The 18245-nt window shown below is 35.6% G+C and overlaps 1 protein-coding gene across 10 annotated transcripts in view; it reads left to right on the forward strand.

The window, feature by feature from the left end:
• SMG7 (SMG7 nonsense mediated mRNA decay factor) overlaps positions 1–18245 on the forward strand; it is a 73624-nt gene that overhangs the window by 38535 nt on the left and 16844 nt on the right. For all 10 annotated transcript variants that reach the window (XM_036850786.1, XM_036850802.1, XM_036850756.1 and 7 more), the window contains 6 exons: positions 7788–7959; positions 9550–9621; positions 10484–10634; positions 11019–11154; positions 14998–15160; positions 15510–15666. In XM_036850786.1, the coding sequence (XP_036706681.1) occupies positions 7788–7959; positions 9550–9621; positions 10484–10634; positions 11019–11154; positions 14998–15160; positions 15510–15666 (851 nt within the window). The remainder of the gene's footprint in view (positions 1–7787; positions 7960–9549; positions 9622–10483; positions 10635–11018; positions 11155–14997; positions 15161–15509; positions 15667–18245) is intronic.

Raw genomic sequence — 18245 nt, forward strand, 5'->3', positions numbered from 1 at the left:
GCCAGGTAAGAAATAGTCAAAATTTGTGATATCAAGTGAGTTTTCATAGTATTATATATACAGTAGAATTTATCTGGAGCTTCAGTGCTATTAAACTACCTAAGAAATAGAGTAGCCTTTCCTCAGTTTGAATAATAAGCTATTATTGATTGTCCTCAGAGACTTTCCTTGTCCTTAATTACATCTTGATATGACTTCTGAATCAGGCGAGGTAAAAGAATAAATAAATCTTTTTGGACAATGAATTTTATTTAAGCAGAATTCTTTAGAAATTCATCTCATCCACTTGTAATAGCATTCATAATTTAATTAATAACATGTATATAAATTCTCATCTTATAATGACAAGACAAGGTTTTGCAGATCTTGCTCCAAAAGAAATTCAAGAACCTCCTCTCTGTGCTGCTACTTGACCATTGCTACCTGTATTTTGGCTCCATTTTGGTTTTACTACTTCTTAGAATGAAGAGAAAGAAAAGACTGTTAAAAGATAGCAAATAGCCATCATCTTACAGAGATTATTTGTTTTACTTAGACTAAAACATTCATCACAGTTCATCATTGAAAGAACTCAAGTATGGTTCTTGTTCTCAAAATTCATTTTTAAATTGATGCCAACTTTTAGCAAAAGTTGATATTTCTGGAGAGGGGGATTGTGGTTTGCCACTAACTAATCCTTACTAGCAGATGTTAAAGATTAATTCATTCTACAAGTAGCTGTTAAAAGTCTACTCTTCGTAAGGCACAATACTAGACACTGAGAATTGGAGAGAAAAGAGACCATCTTTAACTTTCAAGGGAATATCCAGTCTAAATGAGGAGATGGATACATTAATAGATATAGGGTTTCTTTTGGCCTTCTGATTATAAAAACATACATACTAATTTCAGAAGATTTGAAAATTATAAAAAGTCAAAAATTGTTCATTACCCTCTCATTCAGGATAAATTACTACTTTTAATATGTATGTTTCTAGTGTTTTTATACTTTTGTACGTGTTGGTACCTATTCATTCTTGTATCAGCTCTATAAACATAATGTAAGTTTTTCCTTGTATTATTAAACAGTTTGATAAGCATCTTTGTATATAAAGCATTTTCTCTAATACTGGATTACTTCCTGAGGATAGGTTCTTCATTGGATGGTGAATTAAATCATTGGATGAGTGGAGCTTTAATACTATTGATACACATAATTGTTTTCCCAAAAGGTTATCATTTATATTTTTGTATTTCCATCAGCAGTGTATGCAAGTGTCTGTCTTGACATCCACTCACCAGTGTTAAATATTTCAATAAAGGCAAATGAATGATTAATTGAATAACTTATACTTGATAGAAAATAATATTTCATTTAAAATTCAATGTAATCTAATTACTAGTGATGTTGAACTTCTTTTATATTTTATTAAATATTTGTATTTTATATAAATCATTTATTCATTTACTTTTCCCTTTCATTGTTCAGACCCTAGTTTTTTCCATGGTGATTTGAGCTTTTTCTATATAAGGGGATATTAATTTTTCTTCCTTTTTTTTTGACAAACATCTTTTTCTCCAATTTCTTCTGTTCTTTCATTTTATTTAAAGTTTTTTGAAATACAGAAGTTATCAGATAGTTTTTGTTTTTACAGTACAGTTTTTTCTTTGTCCATTTGTCCATAGATTAGTGGATATTTAACAATAACAATAATACTTATATTTAAAGGAACAAATAGATATTATAATTCAAATATTAAAATTTGAAAACAACATCAATATCCTGAAATAGAGTAATGGTTAAATAAATTACAGCCTATCTGAAAAATGGAATTATGAAACTATTATAAATGGTATTTATGAAGTTTTTTTTTTGAGGTTTAGTTGATGTACAATATTATGTTTCAGGTGTACAACATAGTTACAATTTTTAAAGGTTATACTCTATTTATAGTTATTATAAATATTGGCTGTATTCCCTGTGCTGTATAATATATCCTTGTAGCTTATTTATTTTATACATAGTAGTTTGTACCTCTTCATCCCCTACCCCTATCTTGCCCCTCTCCCTTTCCTCTCCTAGCTGGTAACCACTAGTTTGTTCTTTATATCTGTGAGTCTGTTTCTTTTTTGTTATATTCACTGCTTTGTTGTTTTTTTAGATTCCACATATAAATGATAACATGCAGGATTTGTCTTTCTCTGCCTGACTTATTTCATTTAACGTAATATCCTCCAAGTCCATCCGTGTTGTTGCAAGTGGCAAAATTTCATTCTTTTTTATAGCTGAGTAGTATTTCATTGTATATATATGTATGTGGGGACAGACACACACACACACACACACAGCGCCACACACCACATCTTCTTTATCCATTCATCTGTTGATGGACAGTTAGGTTTCTTCCATATCTTGGCAGTTGTATATAATGCTACTGTGAGCATTGGGGTGCATGTATCTTTTTGAATTAGTGTTTTCATTTTTTTTGGATTTATGCCCAGGAGTGGAATTGCTGGGTCCTATGGTAGATCTGTTTTTATTTTTTTGAGAAACCTCCATACTATTTTCCACAGTGGCTGCACCAATTTACATTTCTACCAACAGTGTATTGGGGGCTCCCTTTTCTCCACATCTTCACCAGCGTTTGTTATTTGTGGTCTTTCTGATGATAGCCATTCTGACAGGTGTGAGGTGATACCTCATTGTAGTTTTAATTTGCATTTCTCTGATGATTAGCGATGTTGAGCCTCTTTTCGTGTGCCTGTTGGTCATCTGTATGTCTTCTTTGGAAAAATGTCTATTCAGGTCTTCTGCCCATTTTTTAATCTGGTTGTTTTTTGATATTAAGTTGTATGAGCTGTTTATATATTATTTTGGATATTAACCCCTTATCAGTCATATCACTTGCAAATATTTTCTCCCATTCACTAGGTTTTCGTTTTGTTGACTGTTTCCTTTGCTCTGTGAAAGCTTTTAAGTTTAATTAGGTCCTATTTATGAAGATTTTTTTATTAAGATGAAATTGTGTTATTATTAAGTGAAAATCATGATGTAGAATTATGTGTACATTTGACTCTACATGTTAATTGAATAGTCTTAGCTCAGTGGGGTATTGACAGAAATGGTATCCCACCCCCCACCCCCACTTCACTACTTTCAACTATGCTTTGTTGAATTCCAGATTCCCGTCACAACATCTTGGACAGATTTCTTACTGTTCTGATTGCTCTTAGGTTTTTAAACATAGTCCAGTTTTAAAACTCCAGTCTCATCTCCAGCTTAAATCGCTTCCTTCCCTCATGTAGTAGAAATTTAAACTGTGAACACATCTGAAGTAGGGAGGGGTAGTAGGGACTTGCTGCAGGCGGCCCTGGTGGAGGTAGAGGGAGAGCATCCACTTTCTGCAATACATTTTTATATTAGCCGTTACACAGACTTGCTTGTTATCTTGAAAAATGATTCTTAACCTTTTTTTTATGATGTGATATACATGTAACACATTTCCAAGGGTTTGATTGGACATTGATAAATCCAGACAAGTAAAGCAAGAATCATCATTTTTGTTGAGGGGGCATGTTATTTGCAAAAACACTTTATAAGCAAGTCAATAATAAAATCATTCAAATGTCTCAAAATGTTGTTTTATAAAGAAAAATATATAATCTAATTTTTTTTTTTAATAATCTAATTTTGAAATTTATTTTTTGAAATTTTTATAATAAGCAAGCATTGATCTTTCCTCACTGCATTCCATAGGCAGTGGTTGAGTGATCACAACAGTTGTAGAATGAGCAGCAATAAACTTTTTTTCAGATCTCAACATTAATAGGACTTGTTGCTTGCATTTTGTTGTTGTTGTTGTTATTTTGGCTTGATAATTGAAACAGTTAATGATGTTGTGAACAGTAATGTTCATACATCGTTTTTGATGACATGCAGTGCAGATTAAGCTACCAGATTGGGGAAGTACACCAAGTCCAAATCATTGTACAGCCTTATAGACTAAGATGAGTTTTGAATTTTAATCTTAAGTGTAGTTGCAAGCCATTGGAAAGTAGGCAAGGGAATACCATGATAAGATTTGCATTTTTAAAAGATTACCTTGGATGTTCTGTGGAGAATGAATTAGCAGGTCAGGAATGGAAGGTAGTTAGCATGCTGCTGTAGTAATGGAAGGTTATTAAGGGATTTTTGAAGTATAGCCAGTAGAACTTCCTGATGGTTTGGATTGGATGTGTAGAATCGGGTAAGGGAAGAGTCAAAGATGACTTGAGTTATCAGCTTGAGCAGCTAGCTGGGTGGTTATACCATTTACTGAGATAGGGAACACTGAGGAGAAGGCAGCTCTATCCATGTTACATTAGAGAGATGCCTGTTTGAGAGGAGGGGTCAAATAGGTAATTAGGTAAGCTTGGAGCTCAGTGAAAAGGGCAGGACCAGAGTAAAATTTATTATTACAATAAAGAACCTTGACTTAGACATTAGTGTTTGGCATTGAAACCCATGGGACTAGGTGGGAACAGGTTTGGCACAGGAAGAGCCACATTGCAATAGAAGAAAAGTCAGAGTGGTGCCTTGGAAGCCAGAGAGAAAAGCATTTCAACAAGAGGAAGGGGTGATCAACTCTGTTGAGTGCTACAGAGAAGTCAAGTAAGGTGATTTAAAAGTGATCAGTTAGATTTGACAATATGGAAGTCATTGGTGAAATTAATGAATACCATATTTCTTCATTTCTAAAACATTTTTCATATTTTAACACCTCTGAGATAGGGATAAGTTTACAAAAGGTGGTCAGTCACCATTTAATTGGCATTGTTTTTTTTTCCCCTCAATGTTATGGAAATAATAGTTCATCTTATAATTTATGGTGTCTTGGATTTGATGAAATGTGACTTCAGTAGAGTGCTTGAGATAGAAATCTGAGTGGAGTGGATTGACAAGAGACTGCTACATGATTATCCTGTGAAGATGATTTTGACTTAGATATTTTGTTAACTATTTAAAGCATGGTTCAAGGGGGACGAATTGGGAGATTGGGATTGACATATATACACTACTATGTATAAAAGAGATAACTAATGAATACCTACTATATAGCACAGGGAACTCTACTCAGTGATCTGTGGTGACTTAAATGGAAAGGAAATCTAAGAAAGAGTGGATATATGTGTACATATAACTGATTCACTTTGCTGTATAGCAGAAACTATCACAACATTGTAAAGCAGCTATACTCCAATAAAAATTAAATAAATAAATAAAATAAAGCATGATGCCTCGAGCCAGAACCAAACTCCCAGTCGAAGTAAAGATGTAACATCATGCAGTATGGGTTTTTTTTTTAAAACATCAAAGAACAGAACAGTAGAGTAGTTCTTATTCTAAGAAAATGGGAGCCAAAAAGAAAGCATTATCATTAAGTTTCTATAGTAAGTTAAAAGGTGGTATTCTATATCTTCATAGTTAGTTCTCAGTTCTTAGTGTAGAGTGAAGAGCTAATAGTATAAAAGAGTTTTCACAGAATAATTGCCAAATATAGTTTTGTTCAACTTATTAAACATATGTTTCTCTTCTTTAGTTCCACTTCGTTTCTGCCTCTAAACTAGCGCTCTCTCACCTGGAATCCTGAACCAGGAGGAACTTTTCTGGTATCTCTACCTACAATTCCTGGGTTCTGGCAAAAGACATGCACATGAAGTTTCAGCCATGCTTGATTTACTTTTCATGAACTTTCTTTTTTCTTTTTGATAGATATTCAACCTTGCCTAATTTTCCAGTCTGTTCTTTAAGTACCTGTTGAACTCAGTTCTTTATGCTGTGTTATGTTTCTTCTTGCCATCTTCCACAGTCATCTGTTTCTGGGTTTCTTCCATTTTTTGTTCCTTTCTTGTAGTTCTTGCTTTTTTATATTTCCAGACTCTAGCCATTCTGGGCACTAATTTTGTTTACTCAGGTTTATGTCAGCAAATTTCTTGCCCATTAGAAATGTACAGGTATAAGTAAAGATGTAGATAATTGCTATGCTTCATGAGAAGGGAATATAGGATTTTATATTTGGTTATGGAGGTGGTTTTTATCTTAGGAAAACGGTGGGACATTTTATATCCTTCTGAGTTGGGTGCTCCAGGTGTTTTATTTTGTATTGTGAATTCTGCACATATTAGAGTGGTGATAGAATCAAGATATTTCTAATTCTGTAACCTTAGTCAAATGACTCGATATTTTTGTTTTCATATCCTCATCTAAAAAATGGAGCTTCGTATCTACATACTGTATTGCTACCAGTTTATCACAAGGAGAAAGTGAGACAAATGTATCAAATAACCCAGGGAGTGAAGTTTGTTATAAATGAAGAATATTCTGTTGGCTTATGCTGTCATGTTTCGTATCTTTCCCTCCCTTCCTCCTCTCTCCTGCTGTTTCCTCCCTACTTTATATACCTGTCTTGCTCATTTAGCTATGAACTGTTTAAGGACACAGATTTTTTTTTACTCATCTCTGTGTCTCTATTGCTTACCATGGTGTGTGATACAGTAACCAAATATGTGAATGATTACATTTGTAAGTAAATACTTGAATGAATGAGAATAGAAAGTGTAGAGCTGTGTGGGGGCCAAGAATGAAAGAAACCCTTGAGGGGATTAAGGTGGGAGGAGAAAAGCCTTTGAATGAAGGACACTGAAAAGAAATGATTGGCAAGATAAAAAGAACTAGAAAAGCTCAGTGATCAACCATAACATCAACTGTTTTAAATGTAGCAGAGAGATCCAGTAAGATGATGACTAGAAAATGTCCATTGTATTTGCTTATTTATAACTAGTTGTCATACAGACAACAGTTTCAGAAGAGTGGTTTGTGGATGTTGGAATGGGGAGAGAAGGGGTTGTGTGGAAGTCAGATCATAATAGACTAAGGAGTGAACAGGAATTGAGAAAGTAGATATGACACGTGGACTCTTTTGAAGGAATTTGGTTGAGAAGAAGAAGAGACATTAGAAGGCTGCTAAAGGAGAAATCTAGAGTCAAGGGAAAGTGCTTTTGTTCTGTGTGTTGTGTTTTTTTTTTATAATAATACTTATTGTTTATTTTTCGTGGGCAACACTTTATAGGCCACAGCAAAGAAGCTTGAGAAGTTGAAAGTAGATTTAAAAAATGAGAGGATGACAGGCAGGAGGCAGAGAAGAATGAAATAGCACGCTCAGGCAGAGAAATTACCTCTGACCGGGAAGAGGAGCCCTCATACCATAAGACTAGAGAAGAAAGGAAGAAAGAGTGGGTGTTCTACATAATATCGGAAGTTCCTTCCAGATCTGTAGTACCATGAGATCTTTTGTGTATGCAAAGGCACAAGTTGACCTTGGGCTTAACAAAATAAGTCTCAAGAAACTCCTGAAGTCTGCCAAATATGTTGGTTTGTATTTAAGTCAAATTTGTGACCAACCACCAGTGTTAAATGGGTTTTGTGTGTTTCTAAGAGGAAAAGAAGATAGATAGATAGATAGATAGATAGATAGATAGATAGATAATTTCATGGAGTTGCTTGCTGAATGAGTCTGAATACCCTCCTTAAGTGGTCCTATTTTTAATGCTGCTTTTCCTTTTAGATGTACATCCTGGATTGCTCTAATACTTGAGAAGTCAAAAGATGTGATTTGTAATGAATGTTACTAGTTATCCTATGAAAGGTTATCCTATCTCAGGTGTCAGAAGTATGTGATATTAGTTACACATGGAAACTTTACTGTTAGAGCACTTCTGACTTACCAGTTCTGACTCAATACTAAATCTTGCTTATGTTCTCCTTTTAGTTATTACAAGAACTGTGTACAGTGTTTAATGTAGATTTACCATGCCGTGTGAAGTCTTCCCAATTGGGAATTATCAGCAATAAACAGACGCATACCAGCGCCATAGTGAAGCCACAGTCTAGCTCCTGTTCCTATATCTGCCAGCACTGCCTCGTCCACCTTGGAGACATTGGTGAGCCATTGGTGTGAAGGAATTGATAATGCATTCATGCTTTTCTTTGGAGTAGTCACAGAAAGAAATTATTTTCCTTTAAAAATACACACACAACTTAGATTGTCATAAGAGGAAACTATAAAATGTATTTTAAGGAACCTAGATTTTCGGAATGCTTTGGGATTGGCAAAGGATCTTGACGGAAGTAACTTTCATGTTCAGATTTAAATTTTATTCAGACTTTATGCAGATGTAGGCAAATAATAAAGTAGCAAAAATGTAATCAAAGCTAAATTTTTCAAAGTGGTGCCATAATATTTTCTAAAGTCTGTACTCCTTTGGAATTGTGGGGTTTATAAAAATTAGTCATTCTGAAGCTTAGATTGCCTTTTTTTCTTCCTACCACTGCATTAAAAGCTCATTTTTAATTGTTTCCTCTTTACAGTTAGATTTGTATTTCCATTTTATATATTTTATCTGGGAATGTTATATAACTTATTTATTCTTGTTCATTCCTTTAAGGTGACCTAAAAGTGTTGTAAAACAAATTAACTATAGGATTATGTTTTGGCTGTCCTCAAATAACAAGGAATGGAGAGCATTACTGCTTTAAGTTCAAAGATTTTAGATTTCTTGATGTCATAAATCATTGACTCCATGAGAGGTCACATCAAAGTAAGCACTAAAATTTCTACAGGGAGATTCAGTGAGTAGTATATTTAGATTGGTTTTGCTTTCAATGTATTCTTTGCACACACATAAATAATATTGCAATAGGTATGAGGTATTTTTCTTTTTTCTTTTTCAAGAAAATTTATTTATTTATTTTTGGCTGCATTGGGTCTTCGTTGCTGCACGCGGGCTTTCTCTAGTTGTGCCGAGCGGGGGCTACTCTTTGTTGCGGTGCACGGGCTTCACATTGCGGTGGCTTCTCTTGTTGCAGAGCTCAGGCTCTAGGCGCGCAGGCTTCAGTAGTTGTGGCACACGGGCTCAGTAGTTGTGGCTCGCGGGCTCTAGAGCGCAGGCTCAGTAGTTGTGGTGCACAGGCTTAGTTGCTCCGCGGCATGTGGGATCTTCCTGGACCAGGGCTCGAACCCGTGTCCCCTGCATTGGCAGGTAGACTCTTAACCACTGCGCCACCAGGGAAGTCCGGTATGAAGCATTTTTCAAAATCACTTTATAAGATATTGAAGAAATACATAAATTTCAGATCATATTGTATAGTGTTTTTTGTTTTGTTTTGTTTTTAAGTGCCATATAACTCACCCCTTCTTGTGGGCCGGCTCCAGGTCACCAGCATAGTCCATAGTGGGAGCTGGTGATGCATGACACTGGAGGACCTGAAAAAGGGGGCTAGGTAAGCTTTAAAATTGGTTACATGCTGAATGTCCCAAATAGGGAAGGCCGGATAGACACTTCACACATAATCCTATAGTTAATTTGTTTTAAAATATTTTCTGTCTTTAATCATCTTAATTTAATTTTAATGTGTTTATTAATTTTAAATTGTTAAACTATAGCTGTTTTGGAAATATTACCCTAATGCTTGTTTTATCTGTTTGTTTGTTCGTTTGTTTTTAAACTAAACTTTCTTTTTCCTCCTCTCAGCTCGATACAGAAACCAGACCAGCCAGGCAGAGTCCTACTACAGGCATGCGGCTCAGCTTGTCCCCTCTAATGGTGAGTGGGCCATGTCAACTTGTGGTTGATTATGACACTTTACTCTAGATATAGAAAAATGGTAAATAGTTCAAGGCTCATCTTTCAAGTGTTAAGAAACCAAAAAATGTTGAGTTTTGGTATTGATTATTATATTTTTCCTTTTAACTGTACATTCTCTGTAACTGGAAATAAATTTTTTAAACTAATATTACGATTGTCAGTAAAGCAATATAAATAGAATATCTCCTAATGTGATCTAAAATTGTTTCAACAACTCTGGCTTCCTTCATTACTTATAGAATAATTTTCTTTTTAATACTATCATTTCCCTCCTAGAAAAATTATCTCTTATTACTAAAAGATAATGCTTTTGTCTTTTGATGGCTCCCAAGATAGGCATTAGCAGTGATTCTTGAATTAAATTACTGTAGGTGTTTGGTGATCTACATTCTTGTTAAGCCACACTGAAAGTCCTTTCAGTTGTAAAGGAGCGGCTTGAAGGCAGGGACGGCAGCTGGACACGTTATTTCATGTTGTCTGTGGCTGCTTTCCCGCCATAATGGCAGAGTTGAGTAGTCGTGATAGAGACTCTTAGATCCACAGGGCCAAACGTATTTATTGTCTAGCCCTTTCTGAAGTCTCATTTGAACTTATTGTGCTCTTCATCCTAATTATGTGACTTTTCAACCTAAATATAGTATGTACCATAGCTGAAGTGTGCTGTTTTACATTATGCCATTTTTAATGAGGTAGTCATGAGATTTACTGCATGAAATACTCCCCGTTGTTAATATAAAGATTTAAAAACTGACCTTCTATGTTCTGATAGCAAGACTTCATGCATTTTGGGTTGCTTTAGAATCTTAACTTTCTCCTCTAGGTCAGCCTTACAATCAGTTGGCTATCTTAGCTTCTTCCAAAGGAGACCATCTGACCACAATTTTCTACTACTGCAGAAGCATTGCTGTGAAGTTCCCTTTCCCAGCTGCCTCTACTAATCTACAAAAAGCACTTTCTAAAGCACTGGAAAGGTAGGGTTGACTTTTCCAAGAGGACTTTGTAACCTGGTAGCCTTCACCCCTCAAATGTGGGCATGTAAGAAATAATGGCCAGTTACCTATGCTTCTCTTCTCTTAGGCTTGCCTAATTTCTAAACATATACATTACAATAGTTTTGCATGTAGTCATCACTGAATTTCAGCCAGTCAGCCTCTGATTTGTTCCCAGTGGAGGCGTACAGGCTGCTGAGTACTGACCCATCTGAGTGTGTTGCAGTTGAAAAGTCAGTCAGATGCCGAACCCTCTCCTTGAGTCACAGGTGCTCAAATAATGTGTTTTTGCAAATCGAAGTCTCCTGTAAGAGGTTTTAGCCATTTTGTTGCTTAAGATTCATGGAAGTTTTTCTTTCGTTTCAGCCGGGATGAGGTGAAAACCAAATGGGGTGTTTCCGACTTCATCAAGGCCTTTATTAAGTTCCACGGTCACGTGTACCTGAGTAAGAGCTTGGAAAAGTTGAGCCCTCTTCGAGAGAAATTGGAAGAACAGTTTAAGGTTAGATTTTTTTAAATAGAGAATTTTTTGTCTTGTCTAAATGAGGAAGCGTAAGATTTGGAGGAGGCTTACTCCCGCTTTTTATGTCATTACTTAATTGCAAACTGTTGATAAAAACTAAATTTAAAGCATGTGAAATTCTTGCATACAGCATTCTTTCAGTTTAAACTGAGGTGCTGTCTATATAAAGAAATACAGCAGCAGTGTTTTCACTAAGTAGCTGAAAATACCATTTGGCAGAAAATATCATAGTGGGAAAAAACAATTTTTCCTCCTTCCTTCTCAGACCAAGCACCTTTCTTTTCTCAGTTTTGGAAGTCCTACGTCTGATGGTTTCTGTATTTAGATATGATTCTGTTACCTACTTCATAGATAGTAATCCCATTCTGCAAACCGAGCGCATTGTTCTCCTTGCGCTTTGATCTATCAGAGTTTGTGGTTGATTGAAGGAATGTAATGAGAGTTTCATTCAACAGGAATATGTTGTACTAATTTGTATAAGGAGATTAAGTAACCTTTGTTCTATTTATGTATATGAAAATAATTTTTTATTAGTATATTAAATTAGCAGTTTAAATGTAGTATAATTTATATAATATTGAAGGAGTCAAAATTAAGTATCAGCATTAATTTTATTTTTAGTTCATTTATTCAACAAATATTTGACTAGTATGTATCAGTCACTGTTTTAGTCACTAGAATCAACAGTAAACAAGACAGTCTCAAAGAACATTTTATATTTCTTGCTTACTTCTGAGTATCTATACACTTGGGGAATTGTCTGTAACTACTTTACAGTTTTATAAGTATTATAAAAGTTTCACATTCCAGAGATTGTTGAACTTAGACAGTTGAGATAATAAATTAGCCAAATATAGTCAGGGTGAAATAGTTTTTACAGATAATCATTTTTAGTTGATACTTTTTATGCGTAAGAGATCATACTAAATAACTATAATAGACATAGTTCGTTTTAAAATAAGCTTCTAGAGTCCCCTTCTGTTCTTTGCTCTCTTAGTGACCTATTTAAATTTAGCCCATGATTTATAGATTTGGGTACATGAAAGAAACAACCAACTTTTTAAAGCCCTAGGCTCTTCAGCCTAGAAAGAACAAACAAGGCTAAATAGTTTCATTATAAGTTTTCAGTTATATGAAGGATTATTTTAAAATAACACACCTTTGTCTTCCTGAGGTCAGAAATAAAATCTTAAAATTTAAATAGAGACTGTAGGGGATTACTGAGGGGGTCTCTCTTTTGAGAGCTTAAAAGTCAGATTGACAGCCATCTTTCTTGGATGGTTTAGGTGCAGTCCCATTAACTAGCAGGGAGTTGGACCAGATGACGTTTTGATCTTGCTTCCAGCTCTGGTTCTGTGAAAGATATACTCCCTAAATGGGGAGGAAGGGGGGACCTACCTTAGTGAGATCTTCTTTATGTAAGTTATTCTTGTATAAAATCTAGTCAGTTTTGTATTTGGTTCAACCTCAAATACTAATACTCTCTTCAGATATATTTCTGAATGTGAAGTTCTGGTGGGTGTATGTGGGCAATTGCTAAAATACACTCTGAAATATCATTCCAACACTCTGAAGTTAAACATAGTATGAGGCAGATCTATTTTAAACCTCACCCAGTACTGAAATGTCAGAAGAACATTGTTGGAGTGAAATTTTAGCATAGTTGAGTAAGTATTTCTAAAGCCTTTATAGATAATTAGTATTATCCACATGTAAACATCAGTGTATCTGTCTAACTAGCAAGTCTTTAGCTACTAAGCAGAAACGTGTACCAACTTGAGGCTCATTGAAGGACTTAAGGCCTGGGATTTAGGAATTGAGATACAAGGCTATTCCTATCTGTTAAATGTGTGCTGTTTCTTAATGGTATTTACTTCAGTATATTCCTCAACTGCTGTTGAAAGTGTCTTTGAGGAACAAAAAGTCAGTTCCGGTTTGATTTTGTTCCCAGGGAACTCCTCTGTTTACTAAAATACAATCCAAATGTTACGAAATTACAACTGAATAATTACATATTTACTTCTAAAGGTCTGGGTTATTCCTTCACTAAGTGTTTGAGTACCTACTGTCTACTGTGTACTTTTCTGAAGCTCTTAGAGATAGACAGGGGAGAACAAGACAAAGTCTGTGTGTTCATGAACTTACATTATCATTTGCTAGTACTAGGCTGCACTCATATGCTGTAATGTTTCTGTGCATACACTAGAAAAATGTTTTTAAAGGGCTAGGATTTGTTCGGTAGGACATCACCTTCTAAAAGAAATGCCAGTGGATTTATAGATACAAGGGATACATTGCTGTAAACTATACTTACAGGAAAAAATGCTTTTTGAAAAATACAAATTAATATTCTCATGCCAGTGTTATGCATTTCTGTAAATGATCAGCTGATCTGTAAGGTTGGATGTAGAGATTGAAGGAGAAGTTTTGTGGGAGAACTCTGGAGAAGAGATAGCATTTCAGGACATTCAGAGTAAAGGAAAGAAAAATGGTCGATATCTTTAGAAAAGGAGTGAGCATTCTTGATGTATATACTGGAAAGGCAGATGACAAGGAAACTGAGAGAGATGATAGGGAGAACAGAGTTAAAGAAAAGTAGAATTGTATTTTTTTCCAGTGATAACGTGAAAGGTCTTATTAGTAGAATTATAGAACTTATTCTGGATATTTCAGATTCTTTAACTATGTAAAAAAAAAAAAATCTCAGAATAGGCTAGACAATGGCAGCTGTAAATTTCTGAGATGGTAGGATCTCTTGTCACTGCTGTTAGAACTGTAAGTAGTTTTCTATTTCCCACCATAAGGCTAGTGACAGTGAATCGCCCACTTTCTCCAAAAATTTTCCCTGGGGAGGGAGAGTACTTGGCTATGCTAAAGTGTAGGGCAAAGCCAGGTATCATCTCTAATAGCTATCAACTTTGTTAGGAACTTGTGTTTGAAAAATATTTTATATGGGAGTAATCTAAATTACTGTAGATATTAAGGTAGAAGGGTGATGAAGTTAAGGCTATAACTGAGAGCATGTAGGTGAATTTTTCCGTATAGTGCTGATTAGCAGGTCACTGTGAACACCTAGTTATTAAGTAAAAGAAATCCGATTATGAAGACCATGCTTTTCTAATAGGGGAAAATGTAAGTGTAATAATTTGTTGAAGCGCCTATAACACTTGTTAATGATTGCTTTAGTTTATCATTTACCCTGTGTTCCAGATATGTTCTTGCTATATATCTCATTTATAAATAAGTTTCTTTTGGGACTTCCCTGGTGGTCCAGTGGTTAAGAATCCGCCTTCCAATGCAGGGGACGTGGGTTCAATCCCTTGTCGGGGAACTAAGATCCCACATGCCTCAGGGCAGCTAAGCACACGTGCTGCAACTACTGAGCCTGTACGTTGTGGAGCCCGTGCTCCGCAACAAGAGAAGCCACCACAATGGGAAGCCCATGCACTGCAGTGAAGAGTAGCCCCCACTCACCGCAACTAGAGAAAGCCCGTGCGCAGCAACGAAGACCCAATACAGCCATAAATAAATAAATAAATGTATTTTAAAAAATTATAAAATATATATATATGTATAGTTTCTCATGGAAAAAAGTATTGTTAAAAAAAAAAAACAGCTCAAACAGCTCTGTGGTGTCTGGGTTTAATCCTTTCAAGGCAGAAAGTCAACATGAGAAACATCAGACCATGTCAGACTCAATTAAAATACCCATCTATAAATGTTACCTTTGTGGCTTTAAATGCAGACTGCCAGTTTAATTCTTGTGTCACAGATGGCTTCTGTTCTTGATAATATATTCAATATTCCTGTCTTCTTTTACAGAGGCTGCTATTCCAAAAAGCTTTCAACTCTCAGCAGTTAGTTCACGTCACTGTCATTAACCTGTTTCAACTTCATCACCTTCGTGACTTTAGCAATGAAACGGAACAGCATAGTTATAGCCAAGATGAGCAGCTGTGTTGGACACAGTTGCTGGCCCTCTTTAGTGAGTATTAAATCATTTAACTTTCTGTGCCATCTTCTTTGGAAAGCATGATCTTAGGCATTTTCATCATTATAACAAAGCATTAGTAACACTAAAAAGTGTCCTACATTTCTTAGTATTGAATCAGGAGGCCTAAACCCTAAGTTCTGTCCTTTTATCTGCTGACACCCCCTCATCAACTGTATCTATAACATTTTTAACATAGGAAGGAAAATGCCTTTTTAGAAAGAAGCTGTAAGATATTTAAGTATTAAGTAGGATACAGCAGGAGGCTCATAATAATATTTTAATTTGGACTGGTACACAATTTCAAATATCTTACGCTCTCTGAACACATTTTTTCTTTAAGTGTCTTTTCTTGGCATCCTGTGCAAGTGTCCTCTCCAGAACAAGTCTCAGGAGGAATCCTACAATGCCTATCCCCTACCTGCAGTCAAGGTCTCCATGGACTGGCTGAGACTCAGACCCCGGGTCTTTCAGGAGGCAGTGGTGGATGAAAGACAGTAGTAAGTGTCTCAGAGTTTCATGTTAGCTTGTGTGCTTTGTTTGTTTGATATTCAGATATGTAGAAACTGCCTTCTAAAACAGTATTGGAATAATGGAAGACTTTGTATTTTCCACCTACTCTCTAGAAATTGAACTGAAGACTTCTTTGTATGCTTTTTATTTGTTTGTTTGAATTCTTCATGTGAGGCACAATCTTAAGGATTTCTGACTCCCTGTGTGCTCCCCCTGTTCCTGGTTGCCATCCTGGGAAAAGGCATTTTTCACATTTCAAAATGAAATAGAAATAAAATCAGTTTGTTTCTTATTCATTATAATATGCCCCAATTTTATGCTTAGGAGTTGAAGGGAAGAGATTTTTACTTCTTCCATTCTTTTCTGTACATAAGCTGTTTGTTGCCTTTTAGTAACACCCAATTTGAGTTATATTTGTTTTAAGCATAGAAGATTGGAAGTTATTTTGGCTCTCACTATTTTCTCTGTAATTTCTACTCAGAATAATTCTGACAGTTCTTAGGAACTATTCATTTTACAGTGACAAATGAAAGCTTTCAGTTTACCTTTGATTATAGGAATAACTATTTCCAGTAAGGCTTTGCAGTGAGTGGGAAGTTCCTCCCCTGCATATTTTGATGGTGGATATTAGGAGAGTCTCTGAAATATCTGCTTTGTGGCCCAGTATCTACACATTGACCAAGGTCACAACCTAGAAAATGTCCAAGCCACGTTTAAGACCCTGTGATCCCTCTTACTGCATACTTTTCTTTCCTCCTTTCCCCTCAAACCTAACTTTAAGCGCCTTCATTTTTGACATTGTCATGAATAGAGTTTAGCAACATAGTACAGCATACTACACATCTCCTTTCTGTGCCAATGTAGGTATTAGTAAGTCATACATATTTTTAGACATTGCTTTCTTACACCAGATTTTCATTTCTCGACCAGAGGTATACATTTTTCCTTCCCATGTGTACTTTAGAACTTGTGTTTGCATACGACCCAGCAATCCCACTACTGGGCATATACCCTGAGAAAACCATAGGTCAAAAAGTGTCATGTACCACAATGTTCATTGCAGCTCTATTTACAATAGCCAGGACCTGGAAGCAACCTAAATGTCCATCGACAGGTGAATGGATAAAGAAGATGTGGCACAGATATACAATGGAATATTACTCAGCCATAAAAAGAAATGAAATGGAGGTATTTGTAATGAGGTGGATGGAGTTAGAGTCTGTCATACAGAGTGAAGTAAGTCAGAAAGAGAAAAACAAATACAGTATGCTAACACATATATACGGAATCTAAGGAAAAAAAAAAAAAAGGCCATGAAGAACCTAGTGGCAAGACGGGAATAAAGACACAGACCTACTAGAGAATGGACTTGAGGATATGGGGAGGGGGTGGGGTGAGATGTGACAGGGTAAGAGAGTGTCATGGACATATATACACTACCAAATGTAAAATAGATAGCTAGTGGGAAGCAGCCGCATAGCACAGGGAGATCAGCTCGGTGCTTTGTGACCACCTAGAGGGGTGGGATGGGGAGGGTGGGAGGGAGGGAGATGCAAGAGGGAAGAGAAATGGGAACATATTGTATATGTATAACTGATTTACTTTGTTATAAAGCAGAAGCTAACACACTATTGTAAGGCAATTATACTTCAATAAAGATGTTTAAAAAAAAAAAAAAAGAACTTGTGTTTGGTTCAGTAACTTGTATCAGTAATGCTGTGAAAGAAGCTTTGATATTTTTATTCGGTTTTTTGTTCCTGTACAGTGATCTTTTAGGCCCATTCTGTGCATTCCTATTTCTTTCTTTTTTTTTTTCCTTTCTCTTTTTAATTTTATTTTGGCCATGCCACGCAGCTTGCAGGATCTCAGTTCCCTGACCAGGGACTGAACCCGGGCCATGTGCCGAGTCCTAACCACTAGACCACCAGGGAACTCCCGGTGCATTCCCATTTCTTATCGTTGCGAAGGATATTCAGCCAGAAGGAATAGTTTATTTACAAACTTTTTTCCTTTTTCTTCCCTATCATTTTCTCTTCCCCATTCCTTCTCTTAGATTTGTTGGGATCTTTAGAATTATGGCCTTGCAGGTATTTCATTCTGTCTTAAATTATGTTACTACTCATTTTAGGCTAGTGTGGGGTATTTCTCTAAAACTGAAGATTTTCCTTATACGTCTGATATATCAAGGTGTAATAATCTTCATTTATATCTTTTAAATGATGAAAAAAACAATTCCTCTTTGTGAACTCAAAGTTTTATATATATTCAAATAACCTTCAGTTTCTTGCTTTTGGGCCTTCACAATTTCTAGAACTTGTTTTCTTCTGTACTTTTTTTGAGAGCATGTTATCTTAAGCTAACAAATGCATGAAATAGTGATGTATTTTTTTCCTTTGTAGAAAGCAAAGTTAAACTTAAGTAACCCACAGTGGGGTAAAGCAATATATCATTAAGTCATTTCTCACACTCTTCTTCTGTAGTCTGTTTCTTGAGATCTCATATTTGTTGCATAAAGATATTGTTGTTCTAGTCTAACATTCTTTTTTAGGTTATTAATCTTCTTTTT

Source organism: Balaenoptera musculus, chromosome 1, assembly GCF_009873245.2.
Source record: "Balaenoptera musculus isolate JJ_BM4_2016_0621 chromosome 1, mBalMus1.pri.v3, whole genome shotgun sequence".
NCBI lineage: Eukaryota > Metazoa > Chordata > Mammalia > Artiodactyla > Balaenopteridae > Balaenoptera > Balaenoptera musculus.